The sequence below is a fragment of the Centroberyx affinis genome, unplaced genomic scaffold (assembly GCF_046629955.1).
Source record: "Centroberyx affinis isolate AG114_WGS23_722 - 3 ecotype Tasmania unplaced genomic scaffold, CSIRO-AGI_Caff_v1 ptg004195l_1, whole genome shotgun sequence".
Lineage (NCBI taxonomy): Eukaryota > Metazoa > Chordata > Actinopteri > Beryciformes > Berycidae > Centroberyx > Centroberyx affinis.
In genome coordinates, this window is record NW_027281946.1 from 165,721 (window position 1) to 188,253 (window position 22,533).

The window sequence follows — 22,533 nt, forward strand, 5'->3', positions numbered from 1 at the left end:
TTAGCTACCATGTTAACTGAATGCCACCAAGCCTAATTTATAGCTGACTAAATTTATTAATATTTTAGCTATCAATCTAAGTTAGATCAAGTGGCATTCAGCTTGCTATGTTAACACTGAAACAATGGGTAAAGCAGACATAGCTAACAAAGCTAAGTTTCTACTAGCTACAATCTGTGATAAAAATAAGTAAATTACTTACTTGTGTGTCTTCCACAAAACAGTTATTATTTGATAGCAGCACTTTATTTGCTTTCCACTATTGCTTTAATTTTTTTCATCCAGTCCTTTGTTTGCCTGCTCACCATCATTTTGCTCCAGAGTGACCTTACACCGGTTTTAAGTTAGCGGTCCAAAAGAACCCAGAAGTGCCTGATGTGCTGTTTACATTACATGAAAAAATACATATTTAGTATTCGTCAGTGACTGATAAGTTACTGACATGATCAGCATGGTCCTGTCCTGGAAAGCCTCACCCATCTGCTACTCCAAGCAGGTTAAAGGAAACTCTGAATAATTATACGCACATATTACTTGACTCAGATCTAGACTCAAACGACATGCAGATGTTGTGGAAATGGCGGCTCTGTCTTCCTCATGAGTGTGATCACTAACGGACCCATGCTGCTCTTCAGGGGAGAGACGGGAAGCTGTTTGCTACCTCAAGACAGCTTCCTCTGTCAGATTAACAAGGCAATGTGCAGTCAACGCAAGAGTGGTGAGGTGCCGGAGAACTCGTCGTCTCCTCTTTTCTCCTCTCCTCCTCTTTCCTCCTCTCCTCCTCTCCTTTCATCTTCTCTCCTCCTTACAGCCTCAGAATCAGGATTCCAGTCAGACAGGCTAAAAGGAGAGAAGGCGATAAGACTGAACAAGCACTAGCCGTACTTATCATGACCCTCTCTCTTTCTCTCTCTCTTTCCCTCTCCCTCTCTCGCTCTTTCTTATCATCTATGTTTTCCTTTCCCTTCTCCTGCTCCTCCTCCTTCTTCTCCTCTTTCTTCTCCTGCTCCTCCTCCTTCTTCTCCTCTTTCTTCTCCTTCTCCTCCTTCTTCTCCTCTTTGTTCTTCTCCTCCTCCTTCGTCTTCTCGTTCTCCTCCTCCTTCTTCTCCTCTTTCTTCTCCTTCTCCTGCTCCTCCTTCTCCTCTTTCTTCTTCTCCTTCTCCTGCTCCTCTTTCTTCTCCTTCTCCTGCTCGTCCTCCCCCTCTATATTCTTCTCTTCTTCCTCCTCCTGCACCACCTCCTCCTCCTCTCCCTGCTTTGGCTCAGGGACGTTGGGAGGTTGGGTGCCCGAGGCGGGGGTGGCTGGGTGTGGGATGTCATCAGAGTCCTGGGAGGAGGAGGAGGAGGAGGAGGTGGTGGAGGTGGTGGTGGGTTCGAGGAAGGGATCAGCTGTTCCAGGAGGAGGAACAACCGTCCCCTCCTCTCCGTCTTCGTCGTCCTCCTCGTCTTCCTCCTCCACAGTGTCGGCCACTGGAGAAGACACAACAGAAGAAGTGAAATGGGCATTAAAGAGGAACTCAACCCCAAACTCAGATCTGTGCAAAGCCTGACATCTAATGGTAAACAGCATGCTACTGAAATTGCCATCTGCTATTGGCTGATCTTTGGTGCCAGGCAATGTAGTAGTAGTAGTAGTAATTTATTTTGGTCAACCCTTTTTAACAATTTTCCAAAAATGTATGTGCATAGAAATAAATAAATAACAATAAGGCATTAAATGAAATGGAAAACAAAAAAACAAAAAAAATTGACTGAAAAGCTGTAGGCTGAAGCTTTAGCTTATTATGCCTTCCCTTTTTACATGACATTCTAAGACAAAACAAAACAGAAGCAAAAACATAAACATAAACATAAACATAAACATAAACATAAACAAACAAAAACAAAAAGTTCCAAACGTTTCATACACAATAATGATCATACCTCAGTTTTATATTTATTTACCACCTTATTTTTAAACTTTTTTTTTTTAATTTGCCATGTCATCTTCTTTACAGTACAACACGTGGTGACATCACCTGGCACCAAAGATCAGCCAATAGCAGACGGCCAAACCTGAGCAGCTGAAAATGTGAACAGGCGGAGACTCTCGAGGGTGGAGAGTTTTTGCTCCAAAACAGAATATGGGCCAGAAAGTGAGTTTGGAAAGCCAGAAATCTCAGCAGCAGGTCAAGTAATCGTTCAGTCATTGATATTGATCAATAATCCTATCAACCACCACAGATAGATTATGGTCATTTTGTGCTATGGGGCAGGAAAAACCTGCATTTTTAAGCCTTTTTAAGGAAAGACAGATTTAGACAGAAAGTACTGCATTGCTGATATAATCATCAGTGAAGGAGAAGAGAGAGAGAGAGAGAGAGAGAGAGAGAGAGAGAGAGAGAGAGAGGAAGGGAGAGGGGGAGGAGAAAAGAGAGAATAGAGGGAGGGAGAGAGGGAGGGAAGGAGAGAGAGAAGGACAAAAAAGAGGAAAGGATGGAGAAGTAGAGAAAGAAAGGGAGGGAGAGGGACAGAGAAAGACAGAGGAGAAGGGATGGAGAGAGAGAGAGTGATGGAGAGAGAGAGAGAGAGAGAGAGCGAGAGAGAGAGAGGTAAAGACAGAGTGTCGTACCACAGAGGTTGTTTTCACATTTCTGGAGGTTGTCAGGACATCTGGAACACCAGTCACCTTCCTCATACGGCTTCTCTCCTTCATAGTTCCCCCTGGACGGACACACACACACACACACACACACACACACACACACACAGATTTAAAGACACACACACAGAAACACAGAGGGCGAGAGAGAGAGAGAGAGAGAGAGAGAGAGAGAGTCATGAGACAGCTTTTAATAGAAGTTATAACTTAATAATCATAATCATAATAATTAATACTCTGACTGAGAGTAGGATATATGTGTAATTTATTACTATTTGAAGTAGGCAAATGTATTACTTTGTATGTGAAGTAGTACTCAAAGTAGCAGTATGTTATGTTTGTAGTAGTATAGTAGTAATACTCACTATTAGAAGTTACTGCAAGTGATATATCAACAGTAGTAATATATTATTAGTAGTAGCACAGTGTTAGTACTGACAGTGGTAGTAGCAGCAGCAGTAGCAGTAGTAGTAGCAGTAGTAGTATTAGTAGTAGTTGTAGTAATAGTAGTAGTGGTAGCAGTAGTAGTGAAAGTAGCAGAAGTAGTAATAGTAGTAGTAGTAGTGATAGTAGTAGTAGTAGTAGTAGTAGTAGCAGTAGTAGTAGCAATAGCAGTAATAGTAGTAGTAGTGGTAGTAGTAGTAGTAGTAGTAGTAGTAGTAGTAGTAGCAGTAGTAGTAGCAATAGCAGTAATAGTAGTAGTAGTGGTAGTAGTAGTAGTAGTAGTAGTAGTAGTAGTAGCAGTAGTAGTAGAAATAGCAGTAATAGTAGTAGTAGTAGTGGTAGTAGTAATAGTAGTAATAGCAGTAGCAGTAGTAGTAGCAATAGCAGTAGTAGTAGTAGTAATAGTAGTAGTAATAGTAGTAATACTTACGCTGGATAGTAGTTGCAGACCAGGAAGGAGGCTCTCTCAAAGTCCAGTCCCTCCATGGTGTTACAGACGTGGAAGGCACAGCCGACTCTGTGTGTGTCTGCCCAGACCATCTGACACACACACACACACACACACACACACAACACATAGACACTTATACCTTTGGATTCGATTTGAATTGTGTTTGTGTTTGTGTGTGTGTGTGTGTGTGTGTGTGTGTGTGTGTGTATCTAACCTGTGTATAGTGTCCACACATCTTATCTTCAGGACAGCTGTTGTTGTGATATTCATAGTCAAGATGCTCTGAGGGAATCAATTACATCACATTAGACTGGGTTGCTTGATATCTATTTAAAATCATATTATTACAAGCTAAAGTATATTTACAAGCTTCAGCCCAAAAAATAGAACCGTAACCATAGCAACGTGTAGCTAGCATGTGACAAACCCATTCGTAAGACTAGGCGTCACTCATTTCACACGGCGGCTGTCTCATGGTGAAGCGAACTCACCCAGGAACCATTTCTCCAGCGCCACCCTGAGGTCCAGCGGGCCGGTGCCGGCGAACAGGTTCTCCCCGGTCTCCTCCAGGTCTGGGTTGTGGTTCCAGACGCACTTGGCGGCGTAGCCCTCCGCTATCACCTTCAGGCTGGCGTCCCACTTCTGGAGAGAGAGCAAACGGAAGAGATCAAGGTTAAGAAGATTATGTTATGAGGGCAATCTGTGTCAGTTCAGCCACAGTTTGCTTCTTATTCACTAAGAAATTTATGCAGATCAAACCCTCATTACCAGTTGTAAGGGCAGATTTTTAGGGCAAATTTGGGGTAAAAATTTGCTGCCAATGAGTATGAGCCAGTGATTCTCAACCTTTTCATATCAAGGACCCCTAATTTAGTCCACATTAGAGCCACAGAACCCCATTTGATGAGATTTTCTCTCTCGGACCCAAATTTGAGAATATTTTTACTGTTAGATATGATTTTGTCCAGAATCCCATGACTGTCTGTATTGTAGGTAGAGAGATAACAGAGAAACTATGATCAAAATAGTCATTCTACTACATTCTCTAATTGTGTTCACTTCTTGTAAATGAAATAATGCTGAAGTTTAACAATTCATCAATTTGCTGGGGACCCCCTGGAACCCCCTCAAGGACCCCTGGTGGTCCCCGGACCCCACGTTGAGAACCACTGGTATGAGCAACTGGGCAACAGGCAAAGAGGGCAATGAGCAATGTTTACTGACAAATTTGACAGTTGGAGGAGTGAAAATGGATGGAATAACCTGCTGCCATCACTGTCATCTTGGTCTCCTCTTTTCACTGAAAATAACAATTTTATCATTTTATATAAAGGTGAGAATAAAGTCAGAATTCTGTGTTCTGACTTTATTCTTCTGAAATTAATCTCACAACTCAAATAAATTGGCACTAACTTAGAAAAACATTTGCGTTTATCCTTTAATGCAGTGATTCTCAACCTTTTTCATATCAAGGACCCCTAATTTAGTCCACATTAAGGCCATGGACCCCCATTTGATGAGATTTTATCTCTCGGACCCAAATATTTTTATTGTCAGATATGATTTTGTCCATAATTCCATGACTATCTGTATTGTAGGTAGAGAGATAACAGAGAAACTATGATCAAAACAGTCATTCTACTACATTCTCTAATTGTGTTCACTTCTTGTAAATGAAATAATGCTGAAGTTTAACAATTCATCAATTTGCTGTGGACCCCCTGGAACCCCCTCAAGGACCCCTGGTGGTCCCCGGACCCCACGTTGAGAACCACTGCTTTAATGTGACTGAAGAAGCGATGTGTTGTAGTGATGGGAGACGGCCAGCAGAGAGAGACAGACCATCATACTCTCTCCACCACATAGGGTATCTCTCTGTTTAGATGAAACCTTGTGGAGCTTTGGCCTCACATGATGTATTTGTTGTGTAAATCTTGTGTCCAGCTCATAAACTCAAAGTTGTTTTCTCATGGATTTTATTCTTGCAGCATCTAAATTCTTCTTTATTCCTCTTTCAGCCTGCTTTTAATTAAAATCTGACTGTTTTTGATTTATTCGTGTTTTATGGCCTGTAAGGCGCTCTATAACTCTGCTAGGAAAAGCGCTACACAAATAATGTTTTTATTATTATTGTAACGATTATATTAAGTTTTATGTCTTTGCATCATGAAATCAGCCACAGATCTTTGGCGCTGACTGAGAGGTTGAAGGATAATTTCTGATGTTTTTTTTGTGACAGTGGTTTGGCCTGTGAGCTGAGTAGGAAATTTGACAGTCACTAGTCAGAAAAACATTAAAAAAAAAAATGACATGAAATCTAATATCAATATAAAGGAAAGGAAAGATAAAGGAAGGAAAAGGAACAGAAAACATTTCCACTGTGTTTTGACCCTGACTCAGCATCACCCTAAGCTGATGCTGACAAGGTTGAGTCAAGGTTTCGCGGAAATCGACAACGCAACGGTCTGACTTTTGTCCAGTGATGTATAATATGACGGTCATTATTATTTTCCTCAGGATAACTGCACTTCACCTTCACTCATCTTTGTTTCTGTCCTGTTTCCTTTACATTCGGATACACTGCAAAAAAAAAATCGTCTCATATTCAGCCTTCAAAGTCTTATTGTTCTTAAACCAAGAGAAACATTCTGCAGTGAGGAGAGATAACTCCACTTGTTTCCAATGCAGCTTCACTTGTTTCAGGAGTTTTCTAGAACAGAGTGTCAGTCTGTTGAAACCAGTCAGAATAAGGCAGATCACTGCACTGCTGTTAAGAAAATGACTCTTGATGCTACTAAATTCTTCAAACAAGTTGATTTGCTTTGGAAACGAGAAATTACCTAACCATACTGACATATTGTTTTCACTTGTTTTAAGAAAATCATGATTTTAGGACACAATAAGAGACTAAATGACTTGTTAAGATCTGACCTCTGACCTCTGACCTCTGACCCCAGCATGACCCGGGCAAGGCTGACTCAGGTGTTTCCTTCCCATCATGCCTGTGGCTCTAACAGCACAACGATTTCCTGCTATTCAGACGGTCAGAGGTGGATATTGAGTCAGCTGGAGGGAAGTTAGCTGATCCAGGAGAGACAATCCCAAACTGGTCAGGGCAAGTTGGTTAAGGTAAGGGTCAGAGGTTAAGGTCAGGGTCAGAGGTTAAGGTCAGGGTTAGGTTTAGGTAATTTGTAGAAAAGTGTGTTTAGGCAAAAGCAAGTCGGTTAAGGTTAGATTCAAGCTTAAGTTAAAGTTATATTTAGGCAAGACCAACAAGTTGATTAAGATTAGTTCGATTAGAAGTTAGGCAAAGGTTAAATTTAAGTAAAATTTACATTTTTTAACCCCTTGAACTCTGATTTTCCCTTAAATTTCCCCTTAAGTAGTTTCAAAGTTAGAAAAAAACCCCAATAGCGCCACATACTATTCTGTATCTGCTCGTTACAGCGCTTCATTGGAGCTACAGCTGCTTGAAATATTCAATCCCAAGACTCCATTTTGTCATGGTTGCACCATTGCATCAAATGGAAAGAAATCCACATGTTTTCTGCATCATTTTATACAAATTTCTCTGTAATTCAGCATGAAATATTTGGTATCTTTGGAAACCTTTGGATCTCAACTAGAATGTAAAATAGAGTTCTGCGAGTTTGAACAAAACTCGGCAGCACAACATGCGTTTGTAATGATGGATGTTGGTTAAGGTTAAGAGTTAGGCAAAGGTTAGGGTTAAAGTTAGGCTAAAGTAAATGTGAAGTTTAAGTAAGAATAACACATTGGTTAGGGTTAGGCTAAGGATTTAGACTGGCATCTCAGCCTCAGCAGGGGTTAGGGTTAGGGTTAGCTTAGGGTCAGAGGTCATTCTCAGCTCGAAGGTTCGATGCTGATGTGGCAAACTGATCTAGAAGAGGTCCTACCATAGAATTGGGATGCATAGAAACATCTGATCCTTGTCTGTTGTGGAAATGCAGATCATGGGATACAGCAAAGAAAAAATAGGAAATAAATGCAAATAGAGCAAATGGGGGGGATATCAAAGATAGCATAGCTGAATGTAACAGTCATTTTTAAGTAGGCTAATTTTTGAGTCAAGTATTTGGTGAATACTTAACCCAGTAGATGATGAGTGTTGTTCTAACTGAGTACGTTTTGCCCCAAAATGATTTGCTGAATGTAAAAAAGATGCTTCCTCTGTCTCACAGCCTGCAGTCATTTCCGTCTCTCTCGTACAAAGCCTGAGCTCTGCCTCGTGGTTTGAATCACAGTTGCTAAGATACCAAGAGGATGAACAGCAAGGAGCCTGACTCAGATTTTAATATTCCAAAGTGTGTGTGTGTGCGTGTGTGTGTGTGTGTGTGTGTGTTTATTTGTCCAGCCACGCATGACTCTGCACAAACAATAGTCTGGTGTCTCCTTCACATTCCTCTCTCTCTCTTCCTCTCCCTCTCTCTCTCTCTCCCTCCCTCTCTCTCTCTCTCTCTCTCTCTCTCTCTCTCTCTCTCTCTCTCTCTCACTCACTCACTCACTCACTCTCTCTCTCTCTCTCTCTCTCTCTCTCTCTCTCTCTCTCTCAGTTCTCTTCAGGCTCTCTCAACATCTGGTCTGAGTTACTGGCTAGAGCAACAGAGGGCTTTAGGTGACCCCCACCCCCCACCCCCCACCTCCTCTGTCGGCCATCTTGGAGGTCTTCAGCTCTGTGAACAGCTGACTGTGTTTCTGTCGTCTCAACAGAATTGATCAGACGGTTAATTTCTGTCTGTTTCTGACTGAACTGATCATTTCATCACTGATCCGTCTGATTGATTTAGTGTTTAGATAATGTCAGCTTGTTAGCTAGCTAACCATAGCATCTGGTCAGCTAACCATCACTGTCTTGTTGTTAACACATCTGATTAGCACACTAGCTAACATATGTAGTAGCAGCTAGCGTTAGCACGTTCACATTAACATCAGTGTGTTTGCTGGCTAGTTAGCTAGCTAACAGTTTGTTCAGGTTAACTGAGCTGACTCTTCTCAAGCTACAACTCTTCATGTTTTGGAGTAGAGACTAGGGCTAAAGACAAGACAGTTTACTGTGTCACAGTAACCTACATTTGGAAACAAATCCACCTTATCACACTATTCACTTTTACTGAGAACGTTACTGAATGGATCTACAGCCACACCACAACAAGCTGTTTCAGGTCACTCTCTGGTTCTAGCTGCCTGATACAGATTTACACTTTTATATTAACTAACACAGTGGTTCTCAACGTGGGGTCCGGGGACCACCAGGGGTCCTTGAGGGGGTTCCAGGGGGTCCCCATGCAAATTGATGAATTGTTAAACTTCACGATTATTTCATTTACAAGAAGTTAACACAATTAGAGTTAACACAATAATACAGATAGTCATGGAATTCTGGACAAAATCATATCTGACAAGAAAAGTATACTCAGATTTGTGTCCAAGAGACAAAATCAAAACAAATGGGGGTCCGTGGCTCTAATGTGTGCTAAATTAGGGGTCCTTGAATTCTACAGTGTTCCTCCATCATGGAGACACAGCTGGCTGGTAGCAGGTTGCTGATCAAACTGTAAAAGCTCTGTAGCTGCATAAATCCTCTCTCTTTTCACAGAGGAAAATTAACTTTTGACTTTAATAAAATACAGAATACAGAGGTAGTAAAGTGCCTCTCCTGCATGCTGAGGGGATTTATAGTTCTGCAGTTTTTCTGGCACTTTCTCAGAGTCTGATCACACCTACAGTTTGTTTTCTTTGGTCCGAACCAGAGTGGAAAATTTGACTTTGTTGCATTTTAGTATTTGGTTCATTTAGGTTCACACTGTCTAATTACAAGCCATCAGGGCTTATATCCAAAAGTCACATGACTCACTAGCACCTTGCTCATTGGATAGAGTTTTCGTAACCTGCCAGTAACTTGTCTGTCTCTTCTTCTGTGGTGTTCATACCAGTTAAAGAAGCAGCTGAATATGAGCATCAGTCCAGACTTCATTTTGTTCTGCTAGGCTTTCCGAGCATGAAGAACCGCATCTGTCTCCTTCTGCCCATAATCCCTTGCGTTTTGGGTTAGTTTCCTGTAGTTGGATGGACATTCTCACTCATAACACTGAACTAGCTAGATTGGTTTCTATGCTGTTTCTATTGTGGCACAGATGGCATGTTGCTGAACTGGTTAGACTGGTTTCTATGCTGTTTCTACTGTGTTTAGAGCAGCAGAGTCTTCTCTACCTCCACTGATTAAAATGGCTGTAACAGTATATCCTACATAGATTTATTTTCCCCACCCAGAAAAACAATAATCTGCCTCATTTCCTCCCAGTTCAGCACACTCTGACCCCTCTCTCTCGCCCTCTCTCTCTCTCTCTCTTTCACTTCTTTCCTCGCCCTCCATCATTCCATCCATCTCCTCTCTCTCTCTCTCTCTCTCTCATCCCGTCTTTCTCCCTTTCTCCCTCTTTCATAACCTCCCTCCCTTTCTCCTTCTGGTCTCTGTCTCTCCTTCCCCCCTTTATTACCTTCCACATCTGTCTTTCACCCCCCCACCCCTCTCCCTCCCTCTCTCTGTCTCTGTCTCTCTCTCTCTCTCTCTCTCTCTCTCTCTCTCTCTCTCTCCTGGTCCAGTCCAGCTGAAAGCAGAGAGAAAAACAAGAATATGGAAATGTCCCAGTGGGGCTTCCATACCGGCAGAGACAGGCTGAGAGCTCCCCTGGTCCACACACACACACACACACACACACACACACACACACACACACACACACAACTGTACATGCACACACAAGTATGACGGCAAACATAAATACACACACACGCATTCCTCTGTGCACTCTGTTCATTCACAAGCACAACCTCCCTTGATTTCTCTCTCTCCCCCCTTCTCCTTCACTCTCTCTCTCTCTCTCTCTCTCTCTCTCTCTCTCTCTCTCCTCCTCTCAAAACAATGTGTTTTCTCTCTCAGTGACACAGACTCCCTCCTCTGTTGCTCAACCCTCCCTGTGTTTCAGAGTGATGACTTCCATGATGCGTTCCTGCACTCATACTCCTGCTAATTAACCAGAGGGCATCGCTGTTGGGAAACCGTGAGAAACGAGAGCGCAGACAGAATTTATCAACCACAGCCTCCTTTTTCTAGGAACTATATCCCGTCCCGTATTTTCCCATAAGTTTGTTATTCTCAGTGACGTTAATGCAGCTGCGTGTGTAAAAAAAAGTGACATTTCTGATCCTCCAACCTGAGAGTTTTGTGTGTGGAAATGAGGTCGACACCTGGCAGGAGACTTTTAGCACTTTTAGACACAATTAATATGGATTTTGAGGAGTGGCAATAATACTAGGGTGCAAAAATGAAGGAGGAGGTTAGTGAAATGGATCACTTCCATCCATTTACTAAACCAAAACGCCAGAGGTGGGGACTCGAGTCACACGACCTGGACTCCAGTCAGACTCGAGTCACAGTTTTAATTGCTCGAGACTTGACTTGGGTTCTGGTGACTTGGGACTTGACTCTGACTTGTACTCTGATGACTTGAAAAGGTTTCTAAAGTCTTGACTTGAGATCTTGTGTTTGTGTAAATGACTTAGATTGAAAGTGATGAGATTTGTTCCAGCAGACGACTGAATTTAAATTCTGTTTTCTGAATTTGTATGGAATGATTGAATTTATTGAAGTTGAAACTGATTATAGAAATCAAACTCATGATGCTCTTACCAAGTTTTTATCCTATTAAAACCATATTGCATTGAAAAGTCCTAGATATTTAGTTTTCTTTAAGATATTAAATCGATACTGGACTCTTGAATTGTTCTGACTTGACTTGCTGTTCTACATTTAGACTTGAGACTTGACTTGAGCTTGACTTGTGCCTCAAGACTTGATACAGACTTGGTCACATCTCTGCAAAACACACATAGAGAGGGACAATAAAGAGAATAATAAGAAATAAACAAGGCAATGGCAAAAATGCTGTCACCCACAAACAATGCAGTCCCCCTTTGGGCCAATCAGTAACAAGTAAACAAATGTTGTAGCGCCCTGCTTTAGGCCAAACTGGAGCGGAGCAACGAGACGCATCATTCCCTAAAGTTTGGTGAAAATCTGAGATATTGTGCCACAAGTAAACAAACGTTGAAGCGCCCCCTGTTGGCCAATCAGTGTCATTTTGAAAATGCTGGAACGGAGCAAGGAGGCGCATCACTCCCTGAAGTTTCCTCAAAATCCGATCAATGGGAGCCGAGATATTCTGCATGTGTGACGGATCCAGAGTCCCTCCTCTGAGTTCATCATGGGGAACAACAAGAGAACAACAGAACAGGAGAACAGGAGGAAGGGCGTTCCATTTCCATCTCTTTCAAATGTCAGAGGATGAGATTAAAAAGAAATCTGATAATGTCAAGTCATATTATCACCGCTTGACGAAGTAAAAAACAAACTGGAGCCGTTTTCCATCTGCTGGCCTCCGGCTCAGCTGCACTCTGCAAAAATATGTTATTTCATCTTGTCTCCAGACTTATCAAGCTTATTTTAGGATATTTGTAGTGAAATCATCTTCCTGCACGGGCGGATAATTTCACCAGTTTCATCAAATTTGACTTTTTTTTCAGGAGAATGTAACTTGTTTCAGGACATTTACTTGGTAAAAGTGAAATTGTCTTGGAGAAAGTTTCGGGTAACACTTTACAATAAGGGTACATTAATTAAGGGTTAGTTAATGCTTAATAAGCAGTTAATGCTTAATAAGCATTAACTAACCCTTAATTAACAGTTAACTAATGTGTCTGGTAATCATTTACTAATGGTGTTCATGTTAACTAAGGTATTAATTTATACATTATTTAATAGTCATCTTTATAAACTATTAAATAATGTATAAATTAATACCTTAGTTAACATGAACACCATTAGTAAATTACACATTAGTTAACTGTTAATTAAGGGTTAGTTAATGCTTATTAAGCATTAACCCTTAATTAATGTACGCTTATTGTAGTGTTACCAAGTTTCTTGTTTCTAGATTTTCATTATTGTTTTATGATGATTTCTTGAAAGAAGTCATATTGGCATGAATCAAGTGAAATGTATTGAAACCAGCAAGATTATCTGCCAGTGCAGTGAGAGAATTTGACTGAAAATATCATGAAATAAGCTTGATAGGTCTGGAAACTGGAAAATGGAAAATCACTGTACAGCTTTAAACCGGCTTGTCACACATGATTCACCTGACAGACGTGAACACTGATGCTGAGCCTCAGCTTTTCACAACTTTAACTGGCTGCCTGACCACATGTTCCTCCTGCCCCGGTGTTATGAAACTCTTTGCACACACACTGGATGAACTCACAGCCGGCGGTGACGTGAAAGAGGAGGCCAAGTTCAACAGAAACCCATTTCACAATATGATATTACAGTAAAAAATCATATTAAAACAGCTTTGGAAACTGTTTTCAACTGATATCAGGAAGATATTTAGCTGCTGATTTCACCAAACGATGCGGGCAGCAGCTACGAATACAGATGTTATCTAAACCAGTGGTTCTCAACGTGGGGTCCGGGGACCACCAGGGGGTCCTTGAGGGGGTTCCATGGGGTCCCCAGCAAATTTGTGAATTGTTAAACTACAGCATTATTTACAAGAAGTTAACAAAATGCTAACATTCTGTGCAAGAAAATGCATTCTTTTGAACTGGATAACAGACAAAGTTCCATCTAAAACATATTGGCATAAGGTCAGACTTGAATATGTATCATTGGACTATTTGACATGCATGTTACATCGCAAAGACAATGTATTTCGTAGAACATGGGAGCCTTTTCTGTCATATATTGGTTTAGATATCTCTGCTATTCTTACAAGAGGGTTTATGTATTATGGACCTGTGTGATACCTGCTATTTAGCTATTTAGCTATTTGTTATTTTTATTTTATGTTATTCCTGAGTCTCTTGCCTGTTTGAATGTGTGAGTCTATGAGCCGAGATGTTCTGTTTTGTTTTGATTTTGTCCCTCTTTTAATTGTTGTTTTTGTTGATGTGTGTTGCTTCGACATAATCATAATGTTTTCTGAATCAAAAATCAATAAACACATATTGGAGAATGTAGAAGAATGACTGTTTTGATCATAGTTTCACTGTTATCTCTCTACCTACAGCTGTGCAATTCTGGACAAAATTATATCCAACAATATTCTCAGATTCGGGTCTAAGAGACAAAATCTCATCAAATGGGGGTCTGTGGCTCTAATGTGGACTAAATTAGGGTCCTTGATATGAAAAAGGTTTAAACTGGTCTAAACTTTCATTCTGGAGCTTTGTTCCCAGCGTTGGTGCGGGTCAACGTATCAGCATCTACTAAACATTAAAATGGTTGCTGGGATCCTATTGCTGTTCAACAAGAACAATGAAGCACATTCACGGGGTTTAATCCTGGAATTTAAAAACAAAAGACTCCACTAATCCTTTATATGGAAACCATGAGTCAGAAGGGCATATCAGTCATCTTCACATTACCATAAGTAGTTAAACTGAACTTCAGCTTCTCTCTGGTTCACCAAGCGGACCGAACCAAAACACCCAGCCGGCCCCAACCTGCCCGCGGCTCCCAGACAGATAACACACACACACACACACACACACACACACACACAGATCTGATTTGGCCAGGCAGCCCAGAGCAGCAAAGAGAAAGTCAAGTATTTTGTTCAAGTGTTTTGTGAATAAAGTGCTCTATAGACAACAAATGGACACGAAAGCAGATTAAAAACAGATAATACACTGCAAGAAATGACAAGCTGTCCACTGATTTTCTCTTGTTTCCAGACCTATCAAGCTTATTTCATGATATTTTTTAGTCAAATTATCTCACTGCACTGACAGATAATCTTGTTGGTTTCAATAAATTTCACTTGATTAATCCCAATATGACTTCTTTCAAGAAATCATCATCATAAAACAATGAAGAAAATCTGGAAACAAGAAACTTTCTCCAAGACGATTTCACTTTTACCAAGAAAATGTCCTGAAACAAGTTACATTCTCCTGAAAAAAAAAAAAAAAAATCAAATTTGTTGAAACGAGTAAAATTATCTGCCAATTCAGTAAGATGATTTCACTGAAAAAAAAAAAAAAAAAATCCTAAAATAAGCTTGATAAGATAAAATAACTGCATACGTTTGTCAGTTTTTGCAGTGTAAGAACAAGACACAGAACAAGGCAAATGCCAGGAAACAGAGCCAGAGCGTGTGTGTGTGTGTGTGTGTGTGTGTGTGTGTGTGTGTGTGTGTGTGTGTGTGTGTGTGTGTGTGTGTTTGTGGACAAGTAATTGCGAGCCTCTGCATGCCAACAAAAATGTGTGTGTGAGTGGATTTGGGAGTGTCAGGAAAGACAGAGTGAAAGATTGAGAAAGATAGAGAAAGAGAGAGAGATAGAGATAGAGAGAGAGAGATAGAGAGAGAGAGAGAGAGAGAGAGGGGGGGATGAAGATATTTAATTTTGACATATCAGGATCAATTCTTCCCCACAGAGAAAACCAAAACAAAGATAGAAACAAAGACCAGACACAAATCTTATCTCTTCATCCTCCCTTCCTCCGTCCTTCCTTGACTCCTCTCATCAATCCTTCATCACTCCTTCTTTCCCTCCCTCTCTCCTTCCCTCCTTCTCTCCTCTCCTCTCCTCACTCCTTCCCTTCTTATTTACCTCCCTTCCTCCTCCTCGTCTCTTCTTCACTGTATCACTCCCTCCTGAGCTCAATCTGAACGAGATAGTCATTCATTCATTCATTCGTTTGTTCATTCATTCATTCATTCATTCATTCGTTCATTCATTCATTTGTTAGTTCATTCATTCATTCATTCATCCATTAATTAATTCATTCATTCATTCATTCGTTCATTCGTTAGTTCATTCGTTAGTTCATTCGTTCATTCGTTAGTTCATTCATTCGTTCATTCGTTCGTTAATTCATTCATTCATTCATTCATTCATTCATTTGTTCGTTCATTCATTCGTTCATTCATTCATTCATTCATCCATTCATTCGTTCATTCATTCATTCATTCATTCATTCATTCATTCATTCATCCGTTCATTCATTCATTCATTTGTTCGTTCATTCATTCATTCATTCATTCGTTCATTCATTCATTCATTCGTTCATTCATTCATTCGTTCATTCATTCATTCATTCGTCCATTCATTCATTCATTCGTTCATTCATTCATTCATTCATTTGTTCATTCGTTCATTCATTCATTCATCCTAGGATCTTTTTGGCTATGTGTAGCCCAGTTTTAGACCAAACAGTAAATACATTATTACATATCTAAACATATTGCATCAGATAACGTTAAATATATTAGATAAAGAAAATCTTGAATGTTTTTCACTACGAAAACAACAAACCCCTTAATTTTATCCCTGAAATGTCCTGAATTTCTCATGACATAAACATCAATTATCCATTAAAAATAACACAGCTTTAATAAAGTCAGGTTAGTATCATGGGGTTATAAGGGATTTATTCATGGGTTTCATGCCTGTTGTACAGGTTTACAGGTTATTAATGAGTTATTAATGGAAAGTTCCTGTCTCCCTGAATTTTACATTAAATTAGAAAGTAAAGTAAGCAGTCAGACATTAAGAGGAGTTTAAAGTGGATTTGATGGGCTCTCCTCCATTAATAACTCCCGTAACTCATTTTAAGGGGGTTTTGCATGAATTAAGGGGTGAATTAATGTAAATGTATCAAGTATGTTAAGGGATTACTGGTTTGTAGAGTTTGCTAATCACATAGTTAGCCTACTGTCTGCTAATTGATTAGTTAAAGCTCTGAATTGCACCAACAGCATGAAGATATTTATTTGACATTTGCTGACAGAATAAACTGGTGAAGTTGATGTTATTTGCTTCCCTTCAAACATCATTTAGACCGTCATGGGACACTTAAACTATCCACTGAAACCCAGACTAATGAAATTAGTAACCCCCCCTCAACACACACACACACACACACACACACACACACACACACACACACACACCACACACACACACACACCACACACTGCCCCTACCCAATGGTTGGGAAACTCTGGGATACATTACTGCCTTTAGATGAAGAATTATATTTACAAAAACATTCTTGAACAATTAAATGAATATTGCGGAGTCCAAGCACAGAAGACAGATCAAAAGACAGACAGAACATTACAGAAGGCAGACAGACACAAGTTTTATGAATATTGGACACGCAGTTGATTAGTTATTGGCTAACTTCGAGTTAGCCTTTGCCTGGGTCCAGACCTTTGACTCCGCCCACTCCACCAGTTGACTGATTCTGGTCTGGCATCATGACATGAAACAGCAGTTTCTCGGTTGAAAAATGATAGGTCCAATGAGCGCCGGGGGGGACTAACAATTAGCCAATCAGAGCCAGGGGGCGGGACTAACGCCGTTGTCAAGCTGTTGTCAAGCTGTGCGCTGGAACCAAGGAGGAGTAATAACAACAATGGAGACGCTATAGACAAGATAGACTCTGCTATCCAGGCTGTTCTAAATCCATTAAAAGTCGTCGTACTTTGTTTTTACTTGGCTCCGTGTCGTCAAAGATGCTCTATACTTTCTGAACCGTCTCTGGTGTTGTCATGGCTACGCATCAGCGTCGACTTAAAATGACGTTAGATTCAGGTGGATACGTCGGTCTCTAGTGATTGGTTAGGGAAAATCGAATCCCCCTCCCCCACGGAAATCGCTTAGAGTGGAGGCAATGTCAGACTGAAGATGGAAATGGAGTGGAACAAGTTGACAGTTCTGTCTGATATCAGGCAAAGTTAGCCTGTGACTTCTGTCAAGTTCATCATTTAATTGCAACCATGCTGTTCATCGCACATTGTTCAAGTTACTGGAAAATATGACCCTTGTTCTTGACGCCCGGACTGGAACCCACAAACCTCCACGTGAAAAGCAGATGCTTCACCTCCTGAGCCAAACTGCTGCTACAGCTCTGTTGAAGAGGGAGTCGTGTTGTGATCCTGCAGCCTGTGACTGACAGCACTAATCACTTTATAGAACTTTGTAGTTCTCTCCATCAATGACTAAATCAATACTAAATCTCATGGGGCAGAACAGCTGCTGCTGGGCTGCTCTCTGTGGGTTGAAACCTTAAAGCATGTTGCCAGAGGCGGGGACTCAAGTCACATTCTAACTGCTTGAGTCTTGACTTGATGCATGAAGAGAAGACTTGAGCCTTGACTTGACTTGGGTTCTGGTGACTTGGGACTCAACTTTGACTTGTACTCTGATGACTTGAAAAGGTTTCTAAAGTCTTGACTTGAGATCTTGTGTTTGTGTAAATGACTCAGATTGAAAGTGATGAGATTTGTTCCAGCAGACGACTGAATTTAAATTCTGTTTTCTGAATTTGTATGGAATGATTGAATTTATTGAAGTTGAAACTGATTATAGAAATCAAACTCATGATGCTCTTACCAAGTTTTTATCCTATTAAAACCATATTGCATTGAAAAGTCCTAGATATTTAGTTTTCTTTAAGATATTAAATTGATACTGGACTCTTGATTTGTTCTGACTTGACTTGCTGTTCTACATTTAGACAAGAGACTCATTGTTTTTATCTATACCGATGGCTCAGAGTTCATGGGGGGGCGGGTGGGAGGGAGGGAAGTTGTTTCGAGGGAGACTTGAATGATGCAACCAACTCATTTTGGAAAAGTGATGTACCATGTTCAAAATCAATAAAGATATGTGATACAAAAAAAAAAACTTGTGCCTCAAGACTAGATACTAACTTGGGACTTGAGCTAAGTTGACTTGGTCACACCTTTGCATTCTGGCAACGCCCCAATCAGTGATTTCAAATCAGGTGTTTTGCCTTTGACAGCTGATGCCAAACACAACTGCTGTGACATCACTGATTGGGGCGTGGCCAAAAGTGCATCATGATTTACAGTTTCAACCCATAGGGAGTTTAGAGAGTTTTCTGCACTATGTGATTTAGTCTTTATTTACTCTTTAATGAAACTTCAACATTATCCCTTTCACATCCTCCTGACAGCATTACCTGATTCATTGGCTGTTCATGACTTAGTGACAGTAGATCGGGGACTTACAGTTTCTGAGCTGCAGAAACTCTTAGCAGAGAAAAAGAAGAAAGAAAGAAAGAAAGAAAGAAATTAAGGAAGGAAGGAAGGAAGAAAGAGAGAAAGAAAGAAAGAAAGAAAGAAAGAAAGAAAGAACGAAAGAAAGAAAGAAAGAAAGAAAGAAAGAAAGAAAGAAAGAAAGAAAGAAAGAGAGAAAGAAAAAGAAAGAAAAATGAATAAAGAAAGAAAGAAAGAAGTCTAGCAAATACAGTACAACAGGGTTCCAGCAGCTTGGACCCCTGAAGGAAAAGACAATCAAATGTCATGTCAGGTTTTCCAGCCTGTTTTTCTGCAGCTGTGGTCAGGAGGAACCTCCATCTGACCAGAGGAGGACTGCATGACTGCTGATATCTGATATTTAATAAAAGGCTCGGCCTGATATACAGTACTATGCAAAAGTCTTAGGTACCCAAGAGTTTTTATATAAATTGTGTCTTAGATGCTTATTCATTTTTTTCTGCATTAGTGTGTCAGTAGACTGCTCTTTATAGTATATTTTTTGATATTTAGAAACTTTTCATTAATTATTTTTGAAAGCATCTTTGCTTTACTTTTTTTTCTTTTACATCTGCCTAAGACTTTTGCACAGTACTGTATATACAGTATAGCCCTACTCCTTACTACTGGCTATTAGTTTGTGACGATGGTGATCTAGGAAATAAAGCTTATTCTACTGTTGCACTCATTGTCGCTCTTGATAAGAACATCAGCTAAATGCCCTAAAATGTAAAGCTGAAATGTAAAGCTGACATTTATAAAACAAAAAGCGTGTGCTAAACTGCACTCATGCTGTTTTCAGCTCTGCACACACAGAAAAATAAAGGTGCGAACTGGAACCGAAATGGTTCTTCGGGGTGACGCCATACAAGAACCACTTCTGGTTCCACAAAGAACCTTTCAGACCAAGGTTCTTTAAAGAGCCATTTCTGCTCTCCTTCTTTGCATTGTGTTTTTATCTGCCCTTGTAAAGCCTCATTTGCAATTGCACAATATCTACTATGGAGGGATTTGGTTATTTTCCACATTTACCACATTTTCCCACTATCCAATAACTAAGAATTAAGAACCTTTTAATATCCCAAAGAACCAGGTTAAAGGTTCTTTGTGGTTCTTCTATGGCATCACAGAACCATTTTCGGTTCCAGTTTGCTTTTACCTTTATTTTTCTGTGTGTAGCCTGCAGGTTTCTTACCAGCGGCAGCATGGCGGAGGCGCTGGGGGAAACTTGTCCTCTGTAATGGTTGTGAAGCTCCACGATCAGCTCCTCCTGCTCCTCATTCAAAAAGCTCCAGGCTCCAGGAACCACCAGGGCCGCCAGCAGCAGCCATGCCCAGAGAAGGGCTCCCCTCGGCGGGCAGAGACGGCAGCCGGACCCCCTCCTCGGCCCGGAGCTCCACCGCGGGGGGCTCGCCCGGGGAGTCGACCCCAGGGTAGAGGCCTGTTTCCGGGCAGTCCGTCGGGTCGAGGCCCCCCGCTGGGTGGAGACCCCCTGGAGCTCCGAGAGGCTCCGCTGTTGCATGATGGGAAATGGAGTCCTGAGCAACGTATCCTCAAGTGGTCAGTGCAAGTCCAGAGTCCAGCAGAGTGTGTGTGTGTGTGTGAGTGTATGTGTGTGTGTGTGTGTGTGTGTGTGTGTGCGAGAGTGTGTCACAGTGATAAACAACTGTGCATGTGTGTTTGTCTGTTTGTGTGTGAGTGTGTGAATGTGCGTGTCTATGTGTGTGTGTGTGTGTGTGTGTGTGTATCTTGTTCAATAGGCCACTTGTCTTTGTCTGAGTTTGTGTGTGCTGCCGATGTGTGTGTGTGTGTGTGTTTGAGTGTATTTCAGAGTGTGTCAGTGAGTGTGTGTGTTCCCTCCTCTGTGCCTCTCTCTCTCAGCTCTGCCGATCTGCCTCTCTGGCCCTGCTTTAAGAGAGAGAGGATCCACCCCTACACACACACACACACACACACACACACACACACACACACACACACACACACACACACACAGCAGTTCACATTTCACACACTGCACCGACTGGTACGCACGGCAAACATACCCCCCCCATCCCCTTACTCTCCATACTCTCTCCTTCTCTCTCTCTCTCTCTCTCTCTCTCTCTCTCTCTCTCCTTCTCTCTCTCTCTCTCTCTCTCTCTCTCTCTCTCTCTCTCTCCTCCCTCGTTCTATCTCTGTCTCTATCAATGAAAACTTTTCTCTCAGCGTCATGGTGAGATGTGTGCGGAAGTTTGCTTTGATCTCCTCAGTTGTGCACACACACACACACACACACACACGCATTGATACACTGAGTCAGTGACATGCTGACACTGATACACACTGTGACTCATCTACACTTGACGTCTGATCCACTGTGTCACTGTGTGTGTGTGTGTGTGTGTGTGTGTCTGTCTGTCGGAACACACACCGCTTTGAGTGATAGTCTGTGTGTGTTTTTCAGCCTGTGTGTGTATGTGTGTGTGTCTCTGTGTGTGTGTCTCTGTGTGTACATGTGTATGTTTACATATATATACTACAGTATATACATGTGTGTATGTCCATCTATAGGTCAGCATGTGTATGTCTGAGTGTATGCAATTTTCTCTCTCTCTCTGTGTGTGTGTGTGTGTGTGTGTGTGTGTGTGTGTGTGTGTGATACAGTAAGGTCAGGACACACATGTTGCCGTGTCTCCCCGCAGACTGTCAACATGGGGACGGTGTTACGGAGCAAACGGTGACCCGCTGGATTCTATTTCACACCAGTGTCATATTTACCCTTTCTGCTTCCTTCTACACACACACACACACACACACACACACACACACACACATACACACACACACACACACTCACTCTCCCCCTCTCTCACATATACATACACATCATCCAGCTGAGGAATGTGTTGTGGAGTGAAATGTGAGCCTGTGGGCACAGTAGGGTGGGTGTGTTATGATATGATATGATGTGCTTGGCCGGCCCAGAGACTGAAACAATAAAAAATAATAAAAACTTACACAGCGTTCCCACTGAGCGACTTCAAGTGTCGCTCTCTCCTGACTGATTGTGGGCGGGGCCAGAGGCTCCGGCTGCAGCTCTGCAGCCCTGCAGCTACAAACAACTGAACGGGCAAATCATGGATTTTTTTTGCTGCTTTGTTATTGCCTTTTATAAAGTTACGTTCTTTAACAAGTTAGTATAGGTAGCTGATAAGCACTATAGGGAGTATTAATGGAAAATAAACAAAAGTCTATAAAATGACTTCAGACCCAAATGATGGATCAACCGTTCTCCAAGCTTCGTTTCTGAGATGTTTATTCCTGTCGTCTTTCAGATAAAACTTATAGAGAACTACAGAGATCAACTTCTCCTCTCCTCTCCTTTCCTCTCCTCTCCTCTCTCCTTGCCTTTCTTCTCCTCTCTCCTCCTCTCTCCTCCTCTCTTCTCTGCTCCTTTCCTCTCCTCTCTCCCCCTCTCCTCCTCTCCTCCTCTCCTCTATCCTCCTCCTCCTCTCCTATCCCCTCCCCTCTTCTCCTCTCCTCCTCTCCTTTCCTCTCTCTTCCTCTCTTCTCCTCTCCTCTCCTCTCCTCTCCTTTTCTCTCTCCTCTCCTTCTCTCTTCTCCTCTCCTCTCTCCTCCTCCTTCCTCTCCTCTCTCCTCCTCCTTTCCTCTCCATACCTCTCTCCTCCTCTTCTCCTCTACTCTCCTCTCTCCTCTCCTCTATCCTCCTCTCCTCTCCTTTCCTCTCCTCTCTCCTTCTCTCCTCTCTCCTCCTTTCCTCTCCTCTCCTCTCTCCCCCTCCTCTCCTTTCCTCCTCTCCTCTCCTCTCTCCCCCTCCTCTCCTTTCCTCCTCTCCTCTCCTC

At 41.6% G+C, this 22,533-nt stretch overlaps 1 protein-coding gene across 1 annotated transcript; it reads right to left on the reverse strand.

The window, feature by feature from the left end:
* On the reverse strand, positions 1-20,647 carry LOC139664051 (peptidase inhibitor 16-like). Its single transcript, XM_071542864.1, has 6 exons — positions 19,884-20,647; positions 4,028-4,178; positions 3,751-3,818; positions 3,516-3,625; positions 2,612-2,703; positions 1-1,470 (listed from the first exon to the last, which is right to left on the reverse strand). Exons 1-6 carry the CDS (start codon positions 20,208-20,210, stop codon positions 806-808), a joined length of 1,413 nt encoding a protein of 470 aa, XP_071398965.1. The 5' UTR covers positions 20,211-20,647; the 3' UTR covers positions 1-805.
* Between the last annotated feature and the right edge of the window lie 1,886 nt (positions 20,648-22,533).